We start from the raw sequence: 19,796 nt of genomic DNA on the forward strand, positions 1-19,796 counted from the left end.
AAGGCAGACACTCCTATTTAGCTTACTTTTTCTGTCCATTCTCTAAACCAAGGATTTTAATATCAATCTAGCTGAAAAAGGAGGTGTTTCCATGTACAAACTGTCAAATATAAGTAAGGCTCATGTTCACAGTCCTGCCCTTTGGCATGAAGAATAACAAAATGTCATGCAAAATTTTTTTTCTCACTTCAAAATAGTATTTAGTATGTATACTTTTTTTAATCTGCATGTTTTATTGTAACATAATAAATGCCCAGGATAAGCACTCACTACAACTGCTTCTATTGCAGCCTCTCTGTTAGACATACTGGTTCTGTATAAACCATAGCAACAATTAAATTTAATACTAATAATACAAATCAATCTGCTAAAGCTGCGTTCCTTTTTCTCAGATGTACCTTAGCACAGTTCTATGAGACACACTTTTAATTCCTGGTTCTGTTACATAGTGCAGACAAGAGTTTGCCTTCCAAAGCAGAGCTCACTGCACTACATAGAGTCAACGTCCAGGTACTTCACACAACTAAAATGCGAGCGCAAAATCGACTTATTGCAGAACAGTCCTGTGGTGAAGTTAAAAAAAACCAAACTGATTTATTTTTCTACTCTTTTTAGGAAGATCAAATACAAGAGGTTAGATGTATATACTTATTATAAACAGGATGTCAGTGTCAATGAAATAGAGCCAGTTGCTAGTATTGATCTCTCTATTGCTTATTTTAGCATTTCCTGCTATATTCTAGCATATCAGATGAAGGCTTTTCTAAACTGCTGGAAAACAGATAAGCCAAGAATGAGCTTTTTTAGTAGCAGTAGGCGGTATTCTGCTAATTAAAGATCATAAAGTAGGAGGGACTATCTTGCTAGTTTCTTACACAACCTGAAAGGAAATATGAAGCTTTTAAAAGCTGTCAGTGGCAGGGATACAAGCCTTTATCCTGCAGATGTTCTCTGTTACTCTTGCCATAGTACTACACAGGCTTCAGAGAAGTCTCTGGAGTTTTGCGTGGGCACAAAAATCCCCTTAGCTGAACTCGTCTGAAGGATCAGGCCCTAAGGTCATTTGTGGGTGCAACTTTCACCTATAACAACCTATCCTTGGTTTCAGATGGGGTAGTGTTAATTTTCTTCCTAGTAGCTGGTATAGTGTTGTGTTTTGGGTTCAGGATGAGAAGAATGTTGATAACACACTGGCATTTCACTTGTTGCTAAGTAGTGTTTGGACTAAGTTAAGGATTTTTCAGTTTCCCATGCTCTGCCAGCGAGCAGGTGTACAAGAAGCTGGGAGGGAGCATGGCCAGGACCGCTGGCCTGAACTAGCCAAAGGGATATTCCATACCATAGGATGTCATGCTCGGTATATGAACTGGGGGGAGTTGGCCAGGGGGACGGCATTGTGCATCATTTGTCTTGGGTCTAATTTCTCTCTTTCTGTTATATTCCTTTTCATTACAATTATTATAATTGTTATTTTTATATATTTTTAATTTTTTTGTTTAATTTTAGTTATTAAACTGTTCTTATCTCAACCCACAAGTTTTACTTTTTTTGCCTGATTCTCTTCCCCCTTCCATTTTGAGGGAGGAGAAGTGAGCAAGCGGCTGCATGGTGCTTAATTGGTGGCTGGGGTTAAACCACAGCACCTTGCAATCCTTTAAAACTACCTTCATTTGGCAGAACTTAACAGTGGTTAGGAATTTTACCTTAATAACAAATATTTTTCTCTACTCACTTTTCAAAATTCCTTCACTCAAATCAGTCAGAATTTATTTTTCTTTATTTTAATGCTTTAAAAGCACAACACAGTGATTATGTCTGTTTCTGATGTGCTAACATTTGCTTAACAGTAAATATTTGCCAAGATATAAAAAGCACTCAACCCCCTGCCCCCGCCCCCAACTATTTTCCACCACTGAAAACATATGTTGGTAATGAGGGATAAATAAAAGGTAATTAAAGCCATCACATTTAGCAGTGAGATATTTTTAAATAATCCTTAGCAGTGGGTAACACATTAGGCAGCTTCACTGGAAATAACGGAAGAGTTTAGAAAATAAAGCACAAGTACAGAATATAAGAAGGCCAAACTCTGTACTCTCTTAACTGTTGCTATAGGTCGGGGAAGTAGTGTAATTCGCCCAGTATATATACATATACATATATATATATATAAGTATGGGATATACTGTGGTGCAGTGTAGACATAACGCACGTAGCCCTGGTTCATCAGAAATATTTCTCCTACAGTAGCACAGAGCTCAGCATGGCCCAATTTACCCTGCTGAGAAGGGCAACATAGCAAATGGTTAGAAATCGGCCAGTAAAAAATGCAGGCTTTCCTCCCCCACTGCTTCAGCTGAGTGGTTTGCACAGCATTCGGCCCCACGGCCAGATGTCCAGGCATCATTCCGCGCTGAGCTCTAGCAATAGCAGTTCGCAAAACCTTTGAATTCCTGGATGATTTGCCAGTGAACTGGGGAGAAAGGAGGTAGAAAAATTGGGGTAACAGGAAGCACAAGCTGGAGAGAGAGGACCACACGGGGAGACACTTCCAAGTCCACGCAGAATATAAAGCAAGGTTCAGGCATTAGGGGATGGGAATTCCACATCCATTTGTCATTCAAAACCTCTTCCTCTTAGCACATCTGACAGTTCAATTAAAATCCCTGAATGCTTTTTCTGGCTATTCTTAGCTATTTTCTTAGCTATTCCTGCCTGTAAAAGTATAGTGTTTCAAGCATGTTGTTCTAAGACTCAGGACTAAATTCAGCGCTTTTGAAGTAATATGGGAAGAAGTACATGAGACTTCATCCAAATACTTGGACAGAAATTAGCTCACTCAAGCTAAAAAATTCCTGTTACTGGTAGTGGCACAAGTCCTTGGGTTTAAGAAAGCAGGGCTCCATTTTAGGGAACAGCTAGCAAGCCAGGGATCTGTGCCCAGAATGTGTGCCAGCAGTGAAACAGTCATACAACTTGGTGAGACCCAAAGCAGGGGCCAGTATTTTGACTGGGTTAAGAGTCAGTGCACCAGCCTGGCAGGTGTTCGGTTGGAGAGAAAGCACGGCTCTGTCTGTAACAAATAATTAAGGTTTACGGGGTTCTCCTTGTAAGTGCAGGCAGAAGTTGCAGGGCTGTAGCCCTTGAAATAAAACTTAACAAAAAGTAGTGTCTGGACATCTGCTTCAGGAAGATTTTATCCTTACAACAGCATGAAAGCAAATGAACCTTGGAGAAGTACTTGGACAACACGTCACGAGTTATCATATCTTATGTTTTTGTTCAGGTTGAGCCCTGAGTCTAGACTGTCCCCATCTTTCCACCTATTCCTCTGAGTTAAAACTTCTTTAAGAAATCTTTGATGGGCCTTATTATTCAAACTTCCAGACCTGGCAAGACTTTAAAGTAAATGTTTCTCATAACGTGCAACTTTTACGCACTTTGTGTAACACCAAAGATACAAGCAGGGCATAATCATTTACAGGTTTGTGCTTCTTTCAAGCCTTCCACTTCACTACACTAGGAAGTAATGCAAACCCTGCTAGCCTGGCTAGCATCTGTGCTTCACCACGAGGGTATCTTTCGAAGTGTAGACTACCTCTATTTTTGTGCATTGTACAGCTCTCAGCATACAGGTGTTAAAAACCCCAACAATTAAGTCTATATCTTAGACCATTAGTTGTCACCATTTTTCTATTTCATTGCTAGTTTGTGTTACAACGCAGCAGGGCGTGACTTGCTTAAGGAAACCGAGCATTCAGACAGCAACTGCACTGCTTGTTTTGTCTGAAATCCAGGTCTGACTCCCTCTCATGTGAGGGTACACAAAGTGCCCTTGACCCATTGCTATGTAACTGGTACTGGAACGCATTTTCTGTGAAGTTTTTTTCTAAATAGTGTTGGCCATGGCTCCTAGACATTAATTTGTGCCCCATGCTGTGTCTGCGTGTAAGAGCTTGATTCAGAGAAAATTCAGTGTGAGTAACAGGAAGAGCTGTAACTCTTAGTCACAGAAAAAAGTTCATAATTTCCAGCTTTCTATAGCCTTCTGTTCTCCTGTCCCCTGGATGTGGCTGCACAGTCACAGATCCAGTGACTTTGCTGGAAAAATCTCTGCCTTGGGCTAGACTGTAGAGGAGAGAGAAGTGTTTATTTTTTTCTAGAAAGGGATTTTGCTGGACAATCTTTTTTCATTATATCTCATAGATATCATCATGGCAGATGATATGATATAGGGAAGATATATTTGTGAGAACATTTAACTTAGCCTTTTTCTGCTGTGAGATGTTATCATATCACTATCACTGAAACCAAATACACAGATACTTCTATAATTTTAAAGTATTGTAATGGTACATGTCGTTCTTCTGTGCTGTTTGCCACAGGGGATTTTAAAGAGGAAAATGAATCAGGTGAGACCTCCTGAGCGGGGAGATCATTCTTCCCTTGGGCAAATAAATGATCCAGCTAAAAAAGAGACACTTCTAGAAACTGGAGGGATTGGCAGAAGGAAAAGAGCTCTTAAAATTGCAAGGAGCAGACAGCCATGTCTCCGACATGGCCAAAAAACTGGGAACTAGAGGAAACTATACAGTTTTCTTCAATTAAAAAAGGTAGGCTAAAGCTTGACAAAAGCCATGCTTGAAAACCAGCTTGACCCGCTTTTGCAAAGACACAGTGGACAGGGAGATATTTGGTTACAAACTTTTAAATTTGTATTCTGTCATGTATAATCACTTCCAGTTTTCTCCTTTTCAAAGATTACTTCTTTTAGTTTATACTCTAATAAAAACAGTCCTTTGGCCTTCTTAGGGGAGTTCACTTTCAAGAAGAAGGTCTAGTCAGACTCAAAGCTTAAAGCTGCAACAAGAGTACTTCTCAAGTTTATAAAAGACATACTTTAATGCTATTGTAGGTAACAGTTTTCAAATCACCCATGTGAGTTAGAAGTTCAGGCTCCTCTGAGCTGTGATTCTGGCCAATTTTAGAGTAGCACTTTTTTTTTTTTTTTTTTATAACAACTATTATTGCTCTGGACAATCTCTTGGGTACAAGTCCAGTGAATGTAGCGTAATTAATCTCTAAGCTCATGACTGAACAAAAGCTGATACTTGTAATTAAATAATTCTGGCCTCTGATCTCAGCAAGACATGAGTTAAGGCAAAACCCTGTGAATGGGTGTGGTGCCACCCATTCAGTTCCACTGACTTCAAAGGGTGTTGAAATTTTTACTTGTATCCAAGTGTGGACAATTAAATTTTCAGGGTTATATGAGAAATTAGAAAGCTACTTCATTGTCCAGGATTCCCATATTAGAAATTCTTTTGCTTGCTTCTTTGTTTTGTAAGTGTAAGAGCTGTAAGGTGTCATGCACCCCAAACCAGTGTCCTCCGTAAAAGATGATGGAATTGTTGCTAGTCTCAAGTCATTCACCAGTTTGAGGTTTTATATCTATACCTCCATCGGTTTCTAGAACTGTCTGCAGTCTGTAAATCCCCTGTGATGCAGTGCCTCTAAAGGTACGTGGTAGACAGGTATTGCTGACACTATTCTTCAAAGTAACCACCAATGAGACAGTGATGAAACTGGTGGGAGCTAGATTTTATGTAATGCTTCACAATCCTCTCTTCACCTCTCCATAGCACATTACACCTCTCTTTGCCAATATGTACGGTTTCAGTTTGCCTGCCCGTGCTTTCCACCATATCAGGTGAAATGTGTCTTTGTACTTTAAGAGACCTATTAGAAATATACTACTCAGTTTAAACATATTGCTAAGATTAAACTCACTTTGAGAACATGAGCTAAAAAATTTTCAGAAATGAGGCCATGACTGGCTAGCTGTATATACCAGGACAGCAGCAAATGTTGAATTGTCTGAAGTCTGGGAACCACAGTGAGCTTTGGAATTTTATTTTAAGCTGAACTCTTGTCTTGCTGCAAACTCATTTGTTCATAAGCTTTTCTTATTCAACAAGAAAACTACTTCTCAGAAGTAGAAGCGGGGTGTTAAAGTGTGCAAGGGCATTAACAACTCCTGCAAAGAAATACAAATTATGGGTTTGTTTTATAATCCTGAAAGAGACAATCAGATGGGAGATAAGAAAAAAAAAAAAACACAAAACAAATGGAAGAGAAAGGTTATCCTGAAGTCTCTCCTTATGTCACAACACAAAGTCAGAGTGACATTCAGTGTAATAATAAATTACAAAAGGAAATACTTTTATAAACAGCATGTACCTAAATGGTAGTATTTTTTGTCCTTAGAAGTTATTGTAGACAGAGTTTGCAGCAAATTCAAACGGGGGTTGGAAAATTGTCTGTATGACATAAAAACTCAGAAATATAGAAGAATAATACACTTTTTTTTTATAGAGTGATTTTGAACCATCTAGTTCAGAGCTTCATTCAAATTTCAGTTATTAGCCAGTTGAAAGGAGCTGACGCCTGCCTCTTATCACTGAAAAACACGAATGCTTCAGCCATCGTGGCAATTCTTAAGCAAGGATATATATTTTAAAGCATGGTTATTAGAGACGAGGGTAGACAATATACTTGTAATTTAAACACCCATTAGAGATTTCATTTACAAACATTGACAAACCTTTGTGTAAGACTTTTACCGTAACACAAAAGTAAAGAACAGGATAGATGAAAAATGCCTATCCAAGCCAGCTGGATACAAGTCAGCTGCACACAGAGAATGCCCCTACTTTGAAGTTTCATGACATGATTGAGCCAATGGTATTACACACAGAAATTAAACAGAGGTGCAGTTATAGACACCTGCATCTGAAATAACTTGTTATTATTTTTTAAAAGAAGACATGAGAACTAATGCATATTTTTAAGAGGGGATGAAATGTTACTACTTTCCTTAGTAAAGGTATTGTATCAGATACTCATAGAACCTCCACATTTTTCTTTACAGATAACCAGACAGACTGCTCTTCCTCCATTCAAACCCATCCTATGCAAATGCCCATCTTATTACTTCTTTCATTCAAGTTATGTCCATATGCCTTTCATCAGCAACTTTTCTGGTCCTATTCAAACAGCCTTTCACCTCTTCAGCTGAGCAATGGGGGAATTAGCAAAGGGAGGAGTAAAAGAGCCCTTTCTTGGCAGTTAGCTCTTTCACACATTGTTGAGCTAGGATCTGAAAAAAAATTGTGCTACTTGGGGGCATTGATACAGAAAAATTTACCAGTATCATAAAAAAATTCACATAATGCCAAAGAGTGCACTGTTCATGCCATACATAAACTCCTCTAATTGTGAAAATAATCACCAATATGTATACTAGTTATCACCATAGCAGCCTGTTAGTTTCACACTGTGACATGTTATGGGAGTTATGGTACAAAATATATGCACTTGTGTGTAGAATTCATCATATCCGAGAGAAGACCCTGTTATAACACTTCTTTTGAAGCACAAAATCCAACACAGCTCAAATAATTTTTGTTCAGTACAAGCATAAAATGAAGTTCTTTCAGCACAGGCATCCTGTTGTCTATCAATTGTGCCTATGGCATTCTGGCTAGGAACAAAAGAGTTGGTCAGACACAACAGTAATGCAAAAATGAGTTGCCAGAAGGAGTGATCACTTAGGAGAGAGCTAAGATAACAGGCTTCGCTGCTTTTGTCACTTTAACTAGTCTTCCAGCTCTCACATGAAATGAACTCCTAAGCAGCACACCATTGTTCTCAAACTATTTCTGAGGCTGATTCTTAAGTTAGTATGCAATGACCTTGACTTTGGAAGTCTCCTTGTTACTTTTTCCGCTGCTACATCCTGGTTTGGAGAAAACAAACCAACTGATGTAGTTGAATCTGCCCTCCTTCCTACATTCTGGCTTTGAAAGTCCTCTTTGTATAATTAAGAGCAACTTTTAAAGTGCTCTTCAAGTTAGGAATTAGCATCAATGCTATTTGTGAAAATCCTTGCAGATACGTCCTTACAGTGTTCACATTGACTGAGTGGGAATAAGCTGCATGCTCACTAAGTTTGGAATGATTTCTGGCATTTGCCCACTTTTATAAAATGCTGGAAAAGTTTAATATTTAATTTGGGCAAACGAGTCGGACTGAGTAATTTTTCTCTATTTAATAATTTTATCAGAACTTAGGGATTTTTCCTTTTTTTTTTTTTTTTTTTTTGTATGAGACATGTACATCAAAAGAAAAGAACTGTGAAACTGTGGTCCACTGCATAATGATACCATCAGCTCACTGTCTGATTGCAATCAGAAGACTTTATTATGCTACACACATTTCTTGTGTTTACTATGCACAGAGAAGCATTTTACCATGAAGAACAATACAATACTCTTGTTCGCCATGTTCTGCGAAGAAACATCGATGTGTATGGGATGTATAGAGCTATGCAGCACTCTCTGATGTAGCATGAATATCAGAAATGATATTGTGTCTGATATTGTGGACCTCAGATACTCTTCAGAGTTGAGAGCCGGTGTCTATTAATGTGGGACTAAACCTTGGCTAACATGGCTAGGCAGCTTGTAGTACCCAGTGTAGATCATTTAGATCTAAATCAGGTATCCCTGCTTATCATGCACCGTACACATATACACATATACGTGTATATACAAGTAATATTTGTAAGTGCACATATACAGGTATATTCATATACTCAAACACACAGATACTGAATTCCAGTATCTACTTCTCACAGTAATTCCCTTTGTATGATAAAAAACCACTGTGCTGAATTTTGTTCAGTTATAATGGAATGACGCACACTGTATCCTTCTCTTTTATCAAAGACAGATGGATATTCTCCTGGTTTGGGTCTACCCCTTAATAAGAAGTTTCATAAAAAGAATTCGTACATTCTTCTATTATTTTAAAAAGAAGTTGTGTGTTTACTCCTTCCTGCACATGAAGCATGTAATTATGGCAAAAAGTAGATAAGTATAACAGCCACATATTCTAGAATAGCTATTATCATAGATTAGCTTTCCCAGAAAAGGGGCCAGAGTAGAAGAGGTAGGGAAGGACAACAGAAATATTTATCTTTGTATCTTCACACTTAAATGTCTCAAGTTCTGTGAAGATGTATTGTTTTAATTAGGACAGTTTTCTGAGGTTATATATAGCTTTGAAAGTGCTGTGTTAATTATTGTCATTAGAGCAATGCTCAAAGTGGGAACAGTTTGGAATATAACATATTCAATATTCCAAGAGAAAGACTTCAGGAAATATATTTGACATGTTAATGTAATAAAATTGTTTAGCAGAGAATATATTTAATAATCTAAGAGATGGGGGGTTAAGGCCTGGTTTGGTGTTGTGTTTTTTTTAAATACAGAAATGAAATGGAGGAAAAACATCTCTTCTGCTCACTTCTGCAGCAGTAGCCATTTCTATCTTTTACCCTGGAATTGCAGAGGCTCAGAAAAGAATAAATAATTTACCCACAAAGCAGACGTGCTTGATCTGGCTCTGCCGATGCTCAGCCCAGGATGGAACTGTGGAGAAACTGGAGCAAGGCCCAATTGCTCGGAAAGTGCTGAATTTTATATGAGTGACATACTTGCTTCATCTCTATCAAATGAAGAACCCCACTACCCCTTATTTGGCTGTACGCATATCACCTTCTCTACATGCAAGCAAATTAAATATAAAACAATATAGAGAGTACAACAGATAGCTCTTGCTCTTTTAAAGGAAAACTTACAGATCACTGTAGACAAGGCCATAAATCTGTGCTGTGCTGTGATGATAGATTCCTCTCAGGATTATTAAAAGTAGGATCACAACAAAAGCTGGAAGACCCCAACTCAAAAGGAAGTAAAGCAGATAGCGCCGTTCTGTATGTTCATCATTCATCACCAGGACGTACCAGAAATTAACAGCCTGAAGAATAATGAAGAATATTAATCAGTAGACTTGGTGGATGATTAGCTATCCCCAAAACCAGATCACTCTGAAAGTCATAATACAGCATATTTCTGTCCCAGCATATGTGTATATGTAAACATTTTTCAGCATAAATATTTTGTTCTCATTTTCTTCTCTTAAGTAATCAAGAGACTGATCATAAAAGAAGTATGCTTATTTATTTAACTGTTAGATTTGGAATTAGACCATCAGAGAGGAAGAGAGACCCTGTTTAGTAGAAAACACTTTTTGTGGCACAAAAATAGCTTTGTGGTGCAAAAGTAGCTTTCTCCTTGGATTCCCATACCTTTGCAGAAAAGATATAACATTGCTAAATCTGATCGGTACTGAATCTTTTCTTATTGTTTTCACCTCTGTGTATCTTCTTGTAGGAAATGCACTAACCTCCTTCCAACAGTTCTGACTGTGGTCCAGTTCTGGGCTCACTAGTACAGCAAAGACATGGAGCAAGTCCAGCAAAGGGCCATGAAAATGATTATTAGACTGGAGCATCTCTCCTATAATGAGAGGCTGAGAGAGCTGGGACTGCTCAGCCTGGAGAAGAGGAGGCTCAGGGGGACCTTATCCATGTGTGTAAACACCTGATGGGAGGGAGTGATGAAGAGGGAACAAGACTGTCCTCAGTGGTGCCCAATGTCAGGACAAGAGGCAATGGTCACAAATTAATATACATGAAATTCCATCTGAACACAAGAAAGATCTTTTTTACTGTGGAGGTGGTCAAACAGTGGGCCAAACTGTCCACAGAGGTTGTGGAGTCTCTATCCTTAGAGATAACCAAAAACTAACTGAAGGTGGTCCTGTGCAACCTGCCATAGCTGACCTTGCTTGAGCCAGGGTGTTGGACTAGGCAGTCTCAAGATGCCCCTGCAACTTCAATGGTTCTGTGATTCTGTGTAATATTTGTATAAGAGTTTGATTTAAAAAAAAAGTAAATAAGTGAATGTAAATTCACATGCATCTCTACAGCAATCTTTGTCTTCCTGTGATCAGCTCATCATCAAATGGCATAACTAAGAATTTAAATTCATGTATGAATCAAAACGAAGAAGTGGAATAGCTGAAATCTCTTGAAAGAACTGGTACTATGAGTAAGGAAACCCTTCAAGTAAAACAAATACTTAGAGTTTTGCTTGGATTTTTGCATTTTCTTTGAGAGCTTAAAAGTAGAAGCACTTTCCTATGTGCTGAGCATTTTTTATGTACATCTACATACGTTACTACTTTCTAATAAACACTTAAATTATCCATAATAAAAATATGGTTTGCAAAATATTTCTTCACTTCCTCCACTTCAAACATATTGCACCAGCTACAGGTCTGCATGTTATATAATTATTTCTGGCCTTTTATATGGGGTGAATGCGAAATTAATTTTGTCTTGTTCTGTCTAGAGGGCATTTAATTCAAGCTTGTGCCTCTAGCCTGTCTTGACAGCCAATGGAGAGAGGATAGACATCTTCAGGCACTCATTGATCCTCACCCAATCATACTTATCTCTCTCTGTTGTCTACACATGGAAATCATCAAATAATGTTGATTTATATGCTTAATTTGCAGCTGTTTATTGTTAGGATTTGGTAAAATCCATATACAGTGACAAGACAATTGCAAAGTGATTAATTGTGTTTTTAAAATTTTGCAGATTCCCCTCAGCCAAAGGTTTGTCTACCAGTTTGTTCAGACAGCCTGAATTTTCACAATCAAGTACTTAATTAGTGGTTTGTGGATTCCCTATGTAAGTCTCATCAGTTAATTATTACAGGTTTTTTTTCTATGATTTATATAGCATGCATATACAATACTTTCTAGTATGAATCATAAAGCACATTGCATATGCTAACAACTTGTTTTCAAAAACAACTATTAGTTTAGTAAGCATTTTAAATGCTCCGTTAGAGAATGACATTTTATAAATATGTCCAGTGTAGTAATTATATTAACTATATAGTAATTATTATGGCCTTTTTTATTTCCATTTGGTGATTGGTGCTATGTGAACAAAGGCAAAGTTTGTTTTCCTTAAAAGAACACAGGAATATCCTACCATATAATTGTAACTGTCTTGTGTAGGTTGAAAGAACACGGAAAAACTATTAATTCCATTGTCAGACATTTACAGGAAGAAAACATTAAACAGATGAAAATTATATTTGAAAAAAAAAATTCACAGTTTGCGGAGAGATTTGGTTGTTCCCTTACAAAGTCCTTTCCTCTCTTAACTTTTATATGGGATTGAAAACCCAGTCAAGATTCTGTTTGTCACCTTACGCCAATAAACATTCTTCAAATCACATGCCCTTGTAGTCCTGACTAGGCTGTGCTTCACTATCAGCATTTCCAGGCAGCAAAATTCTTGAACTGATTTATGCCATTATGCTCAGTTGGTTCTACTAATTCTGACAATCTGGTGAACATTGTTCTCAGTCATCCAACTGAGATTGCCTTCTAAGAAATTGTACCTCATGTCCTTGCTCTGTGTTTGTTTAGCCATATTTACCTATCTCACCTCATTTATCAGCAAAGAACACGTTAACACCAGTGCTGCTGCAAAGATGTAAGTGGATTTGGATAGTGAGCCATTTCCTGCGCAGTGACATTTCTGTCTTGATAATTAGAAGTTCTTGTCTTCGACCCCTTTTGATGTTCCAAAATTTAATCAATTAAAGACAAATAGTGGAGCTAATTTTAGCAAATCCTTTCCTGTTGCCATGCTGCAACAATAACCAGTTCTACAGAAGAATAAAATGTACAGCCCATTTCCCAGCTGCTCAGGTGGAAGAACAAATGTACAAGTTGTGATTGTTCTGATGTAGAATGCAAAACAATTACAAATTCAAATAACATGCTAATGAGACAATGAGAACTTCAGTGAAGCTTTTTTCTTTTAGAATGAGGCAATTTAAATTGCCTTCCCAAAACTGGGGTGCTTTTATTTATTTCTTTATTTATTCATTCCTTTATCTTTAGTGATAATCTGTGGATATCCAGTAAATATTAGCTGTAAAATACTTTAAATAAAGTCTTTCCCAACTCAGTGGGAAAACTTCCATTTTCCTTCTTCCTTCTTTTTTAGGAATGGGCACAGCTTTCACTTTCAGAATGATTGCATACTTTCATATAATTCCTTTTTCAATGCTGTTAAGCAGTCCATAAATAATTCTTAAAAATAAGCATTAAACTTATTGTAAGTTAAGTACTTGTCTTACAAGTCTGCAATAAATTTATAGAAAATTTAAAGTGCCATTAAATGCACAAAGGAGGAGGATTCAGATATGGGTGACAGCAAGCTCATGACATTCACTCTGGTTTGCTTATTGAACTGCCACTTCTGCTGTTGATTTACTCCACTGTAGCAATGGCTCAAAAAAAGTACAACGAGTTCACCTTTTCCCATAATTTTACTCTGTGTCAGAACTGGCAATAGAGAACTACACAATTTTAATTTTTTTCTTCAAAATACAGCTTTTAACTTTTTTTTGTAACAAGTTAGAAAGTGCTAAAAGAAGAAAATTATATTTCCTGAGAAATGGTTGTCATACTGAAGATTTGTCATGGGAAGAACAAGAGAATACAGAAAGGCATCCTTAGAGTGTGCTTCTAAGATGAAAGCACTGACTGCATTTGAAAACACAGGCTTATTCTGTAGCAGTGTACATTTGTGTGTAGGGACATTTGTCAGGAGGAAGACTTTTGAATTTCAGACATTAGTGTAAGGCAAATATTTCAGGCTAAGCTCTCTCTGCTGGCACAAAGTCATTTGCACCTTGTTTACTCCTTTCCTTCTGCAGTAAAAAAAGCCTTATCCTTAAAAAACTGGGTAATGTTATCAACATTCTGCAATTTACAAGACTCTCTCTATAAAAGCCAAGAAACAAGACAATGCAATACAAAGGGACAGGAATAATTGGACAAGCAAGGATGATTTGATGTGGCCTTTGTTCTACTCTGAAAATGGACCAGGTAATCTCTGAGGTCCTTTCCATTCCTGCATTTCAGTCTATATGCAGGTAGTAGCTACATAAGTACTACAAATACTGATACTGAATGTAAGCCTATAAATACAAGAAGCTAAAAATTGAAAAAGAATTAGAATACAAAGCTATAGATTTTGATGTTGTAACTACTATTAAAATATTATATAATGCTGAGTATAATTACTATACCTAGCAATATGCAGAAGACAGAAAGATTAGGACAAAAAGGTAAGGACGTTTTCCTAGAGTCTAGGAAGTGAAGATCTTTGATCTGGACTGCAGAATTGAAGATGTATAGGTCCAACTGTACTGTTAAATTTGTGGTTTCCTATAGACTTTTGTTGCCTGGAATTGTCGCTCCACCACCTTTTGATCTTAATTTGAAGATCTTAACCTTTGAACTTAAAATTGTTTGGATTTTCTGGATGTTTCAGTTCTACATATCTGCACATATCTGCACAATGCTTGCACTTGATTATCACATTCACCCATTTCTGTATGCAGTGATCAAGACTGACGCTAGCAGATTTGTATAAAATGAGTTAGTGATCAAGCATATGCACTATGCTATACGGCCTCACAGAGGGCAGAGTGACTGCATGAGTGACACAGAATCTGTTTGCATATTTTTGCTTTTTCCCCACACAGAAGCATTAAAGTCCCATTTAATTATAAATACATTATTAATTGGGCCTTCCAAATCAAGTCATGTGTATTAAGTATACCATGCTGAGAAATACAAACATTCATTTTCCAGGCATTTAAATCTGCCATTTAGATAGCAATAGCATCTAGACTTCCGAAATCAGTCTGGTTTTCCCTTGGATCTGCAAGGTTTGCTAATATTGTCATGGAGACCAATTCAAGCACAGAGATGAGCCTGGCACTCCTTTAGTGCCCTGACATTGCTTCCTCACTCTGCAATAAGAAATATAAATTCAGGACCTATTCTCAGTCAAGAGGAGTAAATTGTGGCTGAAGGCTGCATTGATCTATGTTTCAGATGATTTCTTTCCTTTTGTGTCTTTCAAACTTCAGGAATTATTCACAGCTGAAGACCTTCACCTACAAAAAGGGGCAATCCCCTACACCCTGAGTTTTAGTCCTGGCAGCTCTTGTCAGCTCATCACTCAGCAGGTTACAAAGGATTCCCTCTTAAGCACTTTTGTCCCTTCAGATTTGCATGAAGAGTCTTCATGACTAACACAAGCCGGAGGCTCCATAAATGCAAAGGGACTTGTAAGTTCTTAGGACCTGGCCAAAGTCTACTCCAACAAAAATAACAATGGATTTCAGCTAACAGCCATAAAAACGACTAGCTGTTAACAGTCATCCAATTTTTTGTCTTGGAAGGGCAAGCATTTGAAATGGGAATCCTTTTGCAACTTAATGTAATGAAGCTAATGAAGCACACGTAGGATGGGAAGATGAAACACTACCAAACACTGAGCAGTCAAAACATGAGATATCCCAGTAAAACGGAAACTTAAAAGCATTTATTTGTCTGTCCAAAATAGCAAATGTTCAAGAGATCTGAAGTGACTTAGGAATGAGGTGAATGATCACCTGTAAAGAAGAATATAATCTACAGCACACAAAATAATTTAGGTTCATTAACCTAAGAGAAAGTCATAGGCCAAGCTACGAGAAGGGGAAGTACCACAGAAAAAATCTGTATTGAGACAGTAGAAAGTAACATCCACTGGAGAGAATATTTAATCTTGCTAACTGTATAAATTCAGGAAAAACATCAAGAATAGAAAGAGTATTAGTATCACTAGAGACAGAGCACTTTAGAGCTCCCTGCTCCATTTTTACAAGCAGTTGCAGCAGCAGTGTACATGACAGACCACCTACTTGTAGCTTGCTAAGACCAAGTACAGTGGAGCTGTTAGAGAGGCTGCTACGTTTCTCAATGAAGGTGACCTTGACATAATCCCAGGAAAATGCCAGATACTACATGGATGTCACTGGGAAAGAAAGTTGTATTTAGATACATAGCCTAACTTGCAATTCTTGGTTTTGTCTGACAACCTGCTTATTGAAGGATTTGTATGGTAATGTATGGAGCTGTATATAGCAAGCTGTATGCTATAATAAATGTGCTATGGACAAATCCTATTAAAATAACAGAAACAAATAGCATAATTCATGCATTAGTGTTAAATATACGTTTCTAGACAAAGACATGATAATGTATTTTCCAAATAACCTGACAGCTTGTTATTTTGACTAACTTACAGCTGGTAGTTTTCCATAACAAATTTCATTGTTCATCATCTCCCACATTAGTTCAATTGGTTTTTACACCATTTACTGTTCTATAATGCGTCCAAAGAGCAACGAAGCTGGTGAAGGGTCTAGAGAACAAGACTTAAGAGGAGCAACTGAGGGAACTGGGGTTTAGTCTGGAGAAGATGAGGCTGAGGGGAGACCTGATCGCTCTCTACAACTATCTGAAGGGGGGTTGTAGCGAGGGGGGTGCTGGTCTCTTCTCCCAAGATGCAAGTGATAGGATGAGAGGAAACAGCCTCAAGCTCCTCCAGGGGAGGTTTAGATTAGATATTAGGAAAAATTTCTTCATCAAAAGGGTTGTCAAGGATTGGCACAGGCTGCCCAGGGAAGTGGTGGACTCACCATCCCTGGAGGTGTTTAAAAGATGGGTAGATGTGGTGCTTGGAGACATGGCTTAGTGGTGGACTTGGCAGTGCTGGGTTAATGGTTGGACTCAGTGATCTTAAAGGTCTTTTCCAACCTAAATGATTCTACAGTTCTGTGAAAACTCTGGCAATATTTATGAATGAATATACTCCTTATTTTAATGCAAACTTATGAAGGGATATTTGTCATATTATACAAGTCCAATGACTAAAATGCTACTGAGTCAAAAAATTACAGTGCATTTTACACTTACATTTTATCTGTAAGAGACTGTTTCAAAAGACCAAATAAGAGATGCTTAGAAAATCTATTATCTGTAATTAAAACAGTTCTTCAGTGTTTTGAGACAGTAACTTCTACAGTATGAAGTGAGATGTGGAAATTCTTAGACAGTTGTAATGGATAATAGTGGAAAAAGTCTTTACAGGGTTTGAATATTTACCCTTGGAGCTGTGACACTCTAGGTTTAATAAAGACCATGTAATGTTTTGCATCCCTGGTAGCATTGAATTGCAGAGATACATACACTATGATATAATAGAAACACAGTCTAAGTATCAGTTACTTTTCCGGAATTTGGGGGGAAGGGGTAAAAGAGACTAAGAGACCAACCTGAATAAGCATCCAGCTGAACTGGCAGAGGTAAAGGTAATGGGTAACAGATGCAAGGGCAGAGCAGCTTTCCTCTGAGAGGTGTTGGCTCATGTAAGCAGAGGCCAGAAATGAAATCTGCAGGGAAAAAATGAATACATGCATATTGGAATTAAACAAAATTAATTTAATAATAATAATGAGAAAAAAATATATCTTCAGTTTGGAAGTAAATTATACACTCAGTTACTGCTCCACAGACTCAGGAAAGATACCTTGGACATTTAATATTTACCCCAAAGAAGTGACCCTTTAACACTGTCAGGCACAAAACTAGCTTTAAACTTTTTGCAGTCTAATATCCATTACATCCATATCTGAAAAGACCATAGAGAGACTTAATATTTACAGTTTAATATTTTTCCCCAGACTAATTGCCTTGCAACATTACACACCAGTTTTTTAACTGAGGATGGAGATTTTCCTCCATAAAATAGAGAGACATTATCTTTTGGTTTCAGTAAGGCAGAAATTTTATCAAGCAAACATACAAATGCAAGAGGCACTTACTGTATTCAAACTGTCAAACATGTAGCAATATTATACCCCATCAAAGATAGCAATACGGGATAAAAGGAAGTAAGTATTTCTTCTGTTGCCTAACAGCAGACAAGGATTTCACACTCACAAGGCAGATATAAATTTTTTTTCCACAGACATGCCAAATGTCAAAGGACTGTATGTTGGCCAGATAAGTAGCCAATGCATTGTCTGAGGAACAAAGGTATTCCAATGCTGACTGCAGTGAATGCTGCTAAACGATTTCAATATAGCATTTAAAATTAAAACACAACTCAGAACCTTTTAGCTCTGTCTTCTTTGAATTTCTTTACAGAGGAAACAGTTCTACAAGCAAACTTCGTTAAAAAATTAAAGTGTTCTTATAAAGAAAAGCTCAATTTACCTACTGAACACCTGCAGTAGCTGATGATTTTTCCTTTCCTTTACAGCACAATAGCCAACAGCCCATTGACTTGTTAGTAATAGCAATTCGTGGACTGTGCAGACTGATTTCACATATATAAAATCAGGAGATGGGGTGGTGAAGGAAGTATACCAGGTGATTTGGCATATACCTGGACATAGTGTTTACAACATAAATACATGTATGGTATTGAAAACTCTTACGCAGTCTCTTTACTATAAAAATATCCCTATAAAACCAGGGTCTGTGTATTGACAGATAGACAATGTTATCTCACCATGAAATGGAAGAATAAGAATGAGACACTGAACAACAACTGGACTAAAAGCAATTATGAGATGCATTTCAATATCTGAAAAAAATGCACTTTCCGTATTTCACATGGGGTTCATCAGTCTTCTGCTGGGAACTGGAATCTAACCATGGCCACATAACCGTTCAGTTATTAAGACGTTAACACACAGCTTAATATAGGCTGCTATTTGCCAAATTCTGACACCGCTAAAACAAAATGCCGTTGTCTGGAGTGGGTTAAACACAACTGAAATATGTGTGCAATAGGTGCCATCCATTAGGGATAAACACAAGAAGTGTCTGTGCAAACAACTGCAACAGCACCAGCTAGGTCAGACAGTACCAGCAGTACTTTTCCTAAAACTTGAGCAAATGCTTTGACTTACAACAAGCAAAATACAACACACTTCTGGGTGGAGAGGCTTTACTACCTTTTGTTCTCTGAAGGCTTGTGTATAAGTCAAGGACAGACTGTTACGCTAGAGATGGAAACAAAGAAGGGATGAAAACACAAAAGCAGACTGATTGAGTCCTGGAAACATGTTTTTAGCACCTTCTGGACTGAATGTTGGCTTGAAAGCATTTTGCATCTGTAACCAAAAAAACTATCATTTCTAGCCTTTTCCTGTGTTTCAAGAAATACAATTTTTTGTTTATTAAAAAAGAGAAATATCTCACTATGTCAACAGTTTTCCAACCAAAACAATGCAAAGAGTCCAAATATTTCCTAAAAATTAATAACTTTCACGGACACTGACTTTTGTTGAAGAAGTAAAACAGCAATATGGCTGAAATATTCACTCAGCTAAGAATTCATTGTATTTACTGGCATTACAGGGTTTTAGGCAAAAAAAAGGCTGAAAATGTAAAAGAGGCAAAGAAACATTTCTACATTATTTTCATGTAATTGTTATCTTGCATCTTGAACAGAAAATACAAATAAGAACTGGATTATAAAACAAAAAACAAATGGCAGACCATATTTTGAAATGCTGGAAGGAATTGTATTTTAGCTACGCTGTTCTGACAATGCTAGCTACTTTGGCACCTGCAGCTTAAAATGCAGTGCAGTGCAATTTTGTAGAAACACTTGGAACACAGGCCCTGAATAGACCTTTCCCCCATAATATCTGAGGTGGTCAGGGAAACATGCAAAAAAACCTACCTTCCAAATGAATTGTTCCTTGGACCTAACTGCCTCATGTCTTCTGTACTTTGCTTAATTTTTAAATGTAGCAGGCAATCTTTTGTAATAATGAACCTATTATTTAATCAAGCAAAATATGTACTATATATTGGAATAAGTTTTTCCCCTCTTCAAACATTAAAAAATATATATTGGATGTGTTCCTTTTGCTACC

The 19,796-nt window shown here is 37.4% G+C and overlaps 1 protein-coding gene across 1 annotated transcript in view; it reads right to left on the minus strand.

Annotated features, from left to right (window-relative positions):
- ADGRV1 (adhesion G protein-coupled receptor V1) overlaps positions 1 to 19,796 on the minus strand; it is a 284,664-nt gene that overhangs the window by 73,400 nt on the left and 191,468 nt on the right. The window contains exons 85-86 of the mRNA XM_049794659.1: positions 17,178 to 17,294; positions 9,704 to 9,882 (exon numbers count right to left, since the gene is read on the minus strand). Of these exons, the coding sequence (XP_049650616.1) occupies positions 9,704 to 9,882; positions 17,178 to 17,294 (296 nt within the window). The remainder of the gene's footprint in view (positions 1 to 9,703; positions 9,883 to 17,177; positions 17,295 to 19,796) is intronic.

Source organism: Accipiter gentilis, chromosome Z (assembly GCF_929443795.1).
Source record: "Accipiter gentilis chromosome Z, bAccGen1.1, whole genome shotgun sequence".
Classification (NCBI taxonomy): Eukaryota; Metazoa; Chordata; class Aves; order Accipitriformes; family Accipitridae; genus Astur; species Astur gentilis.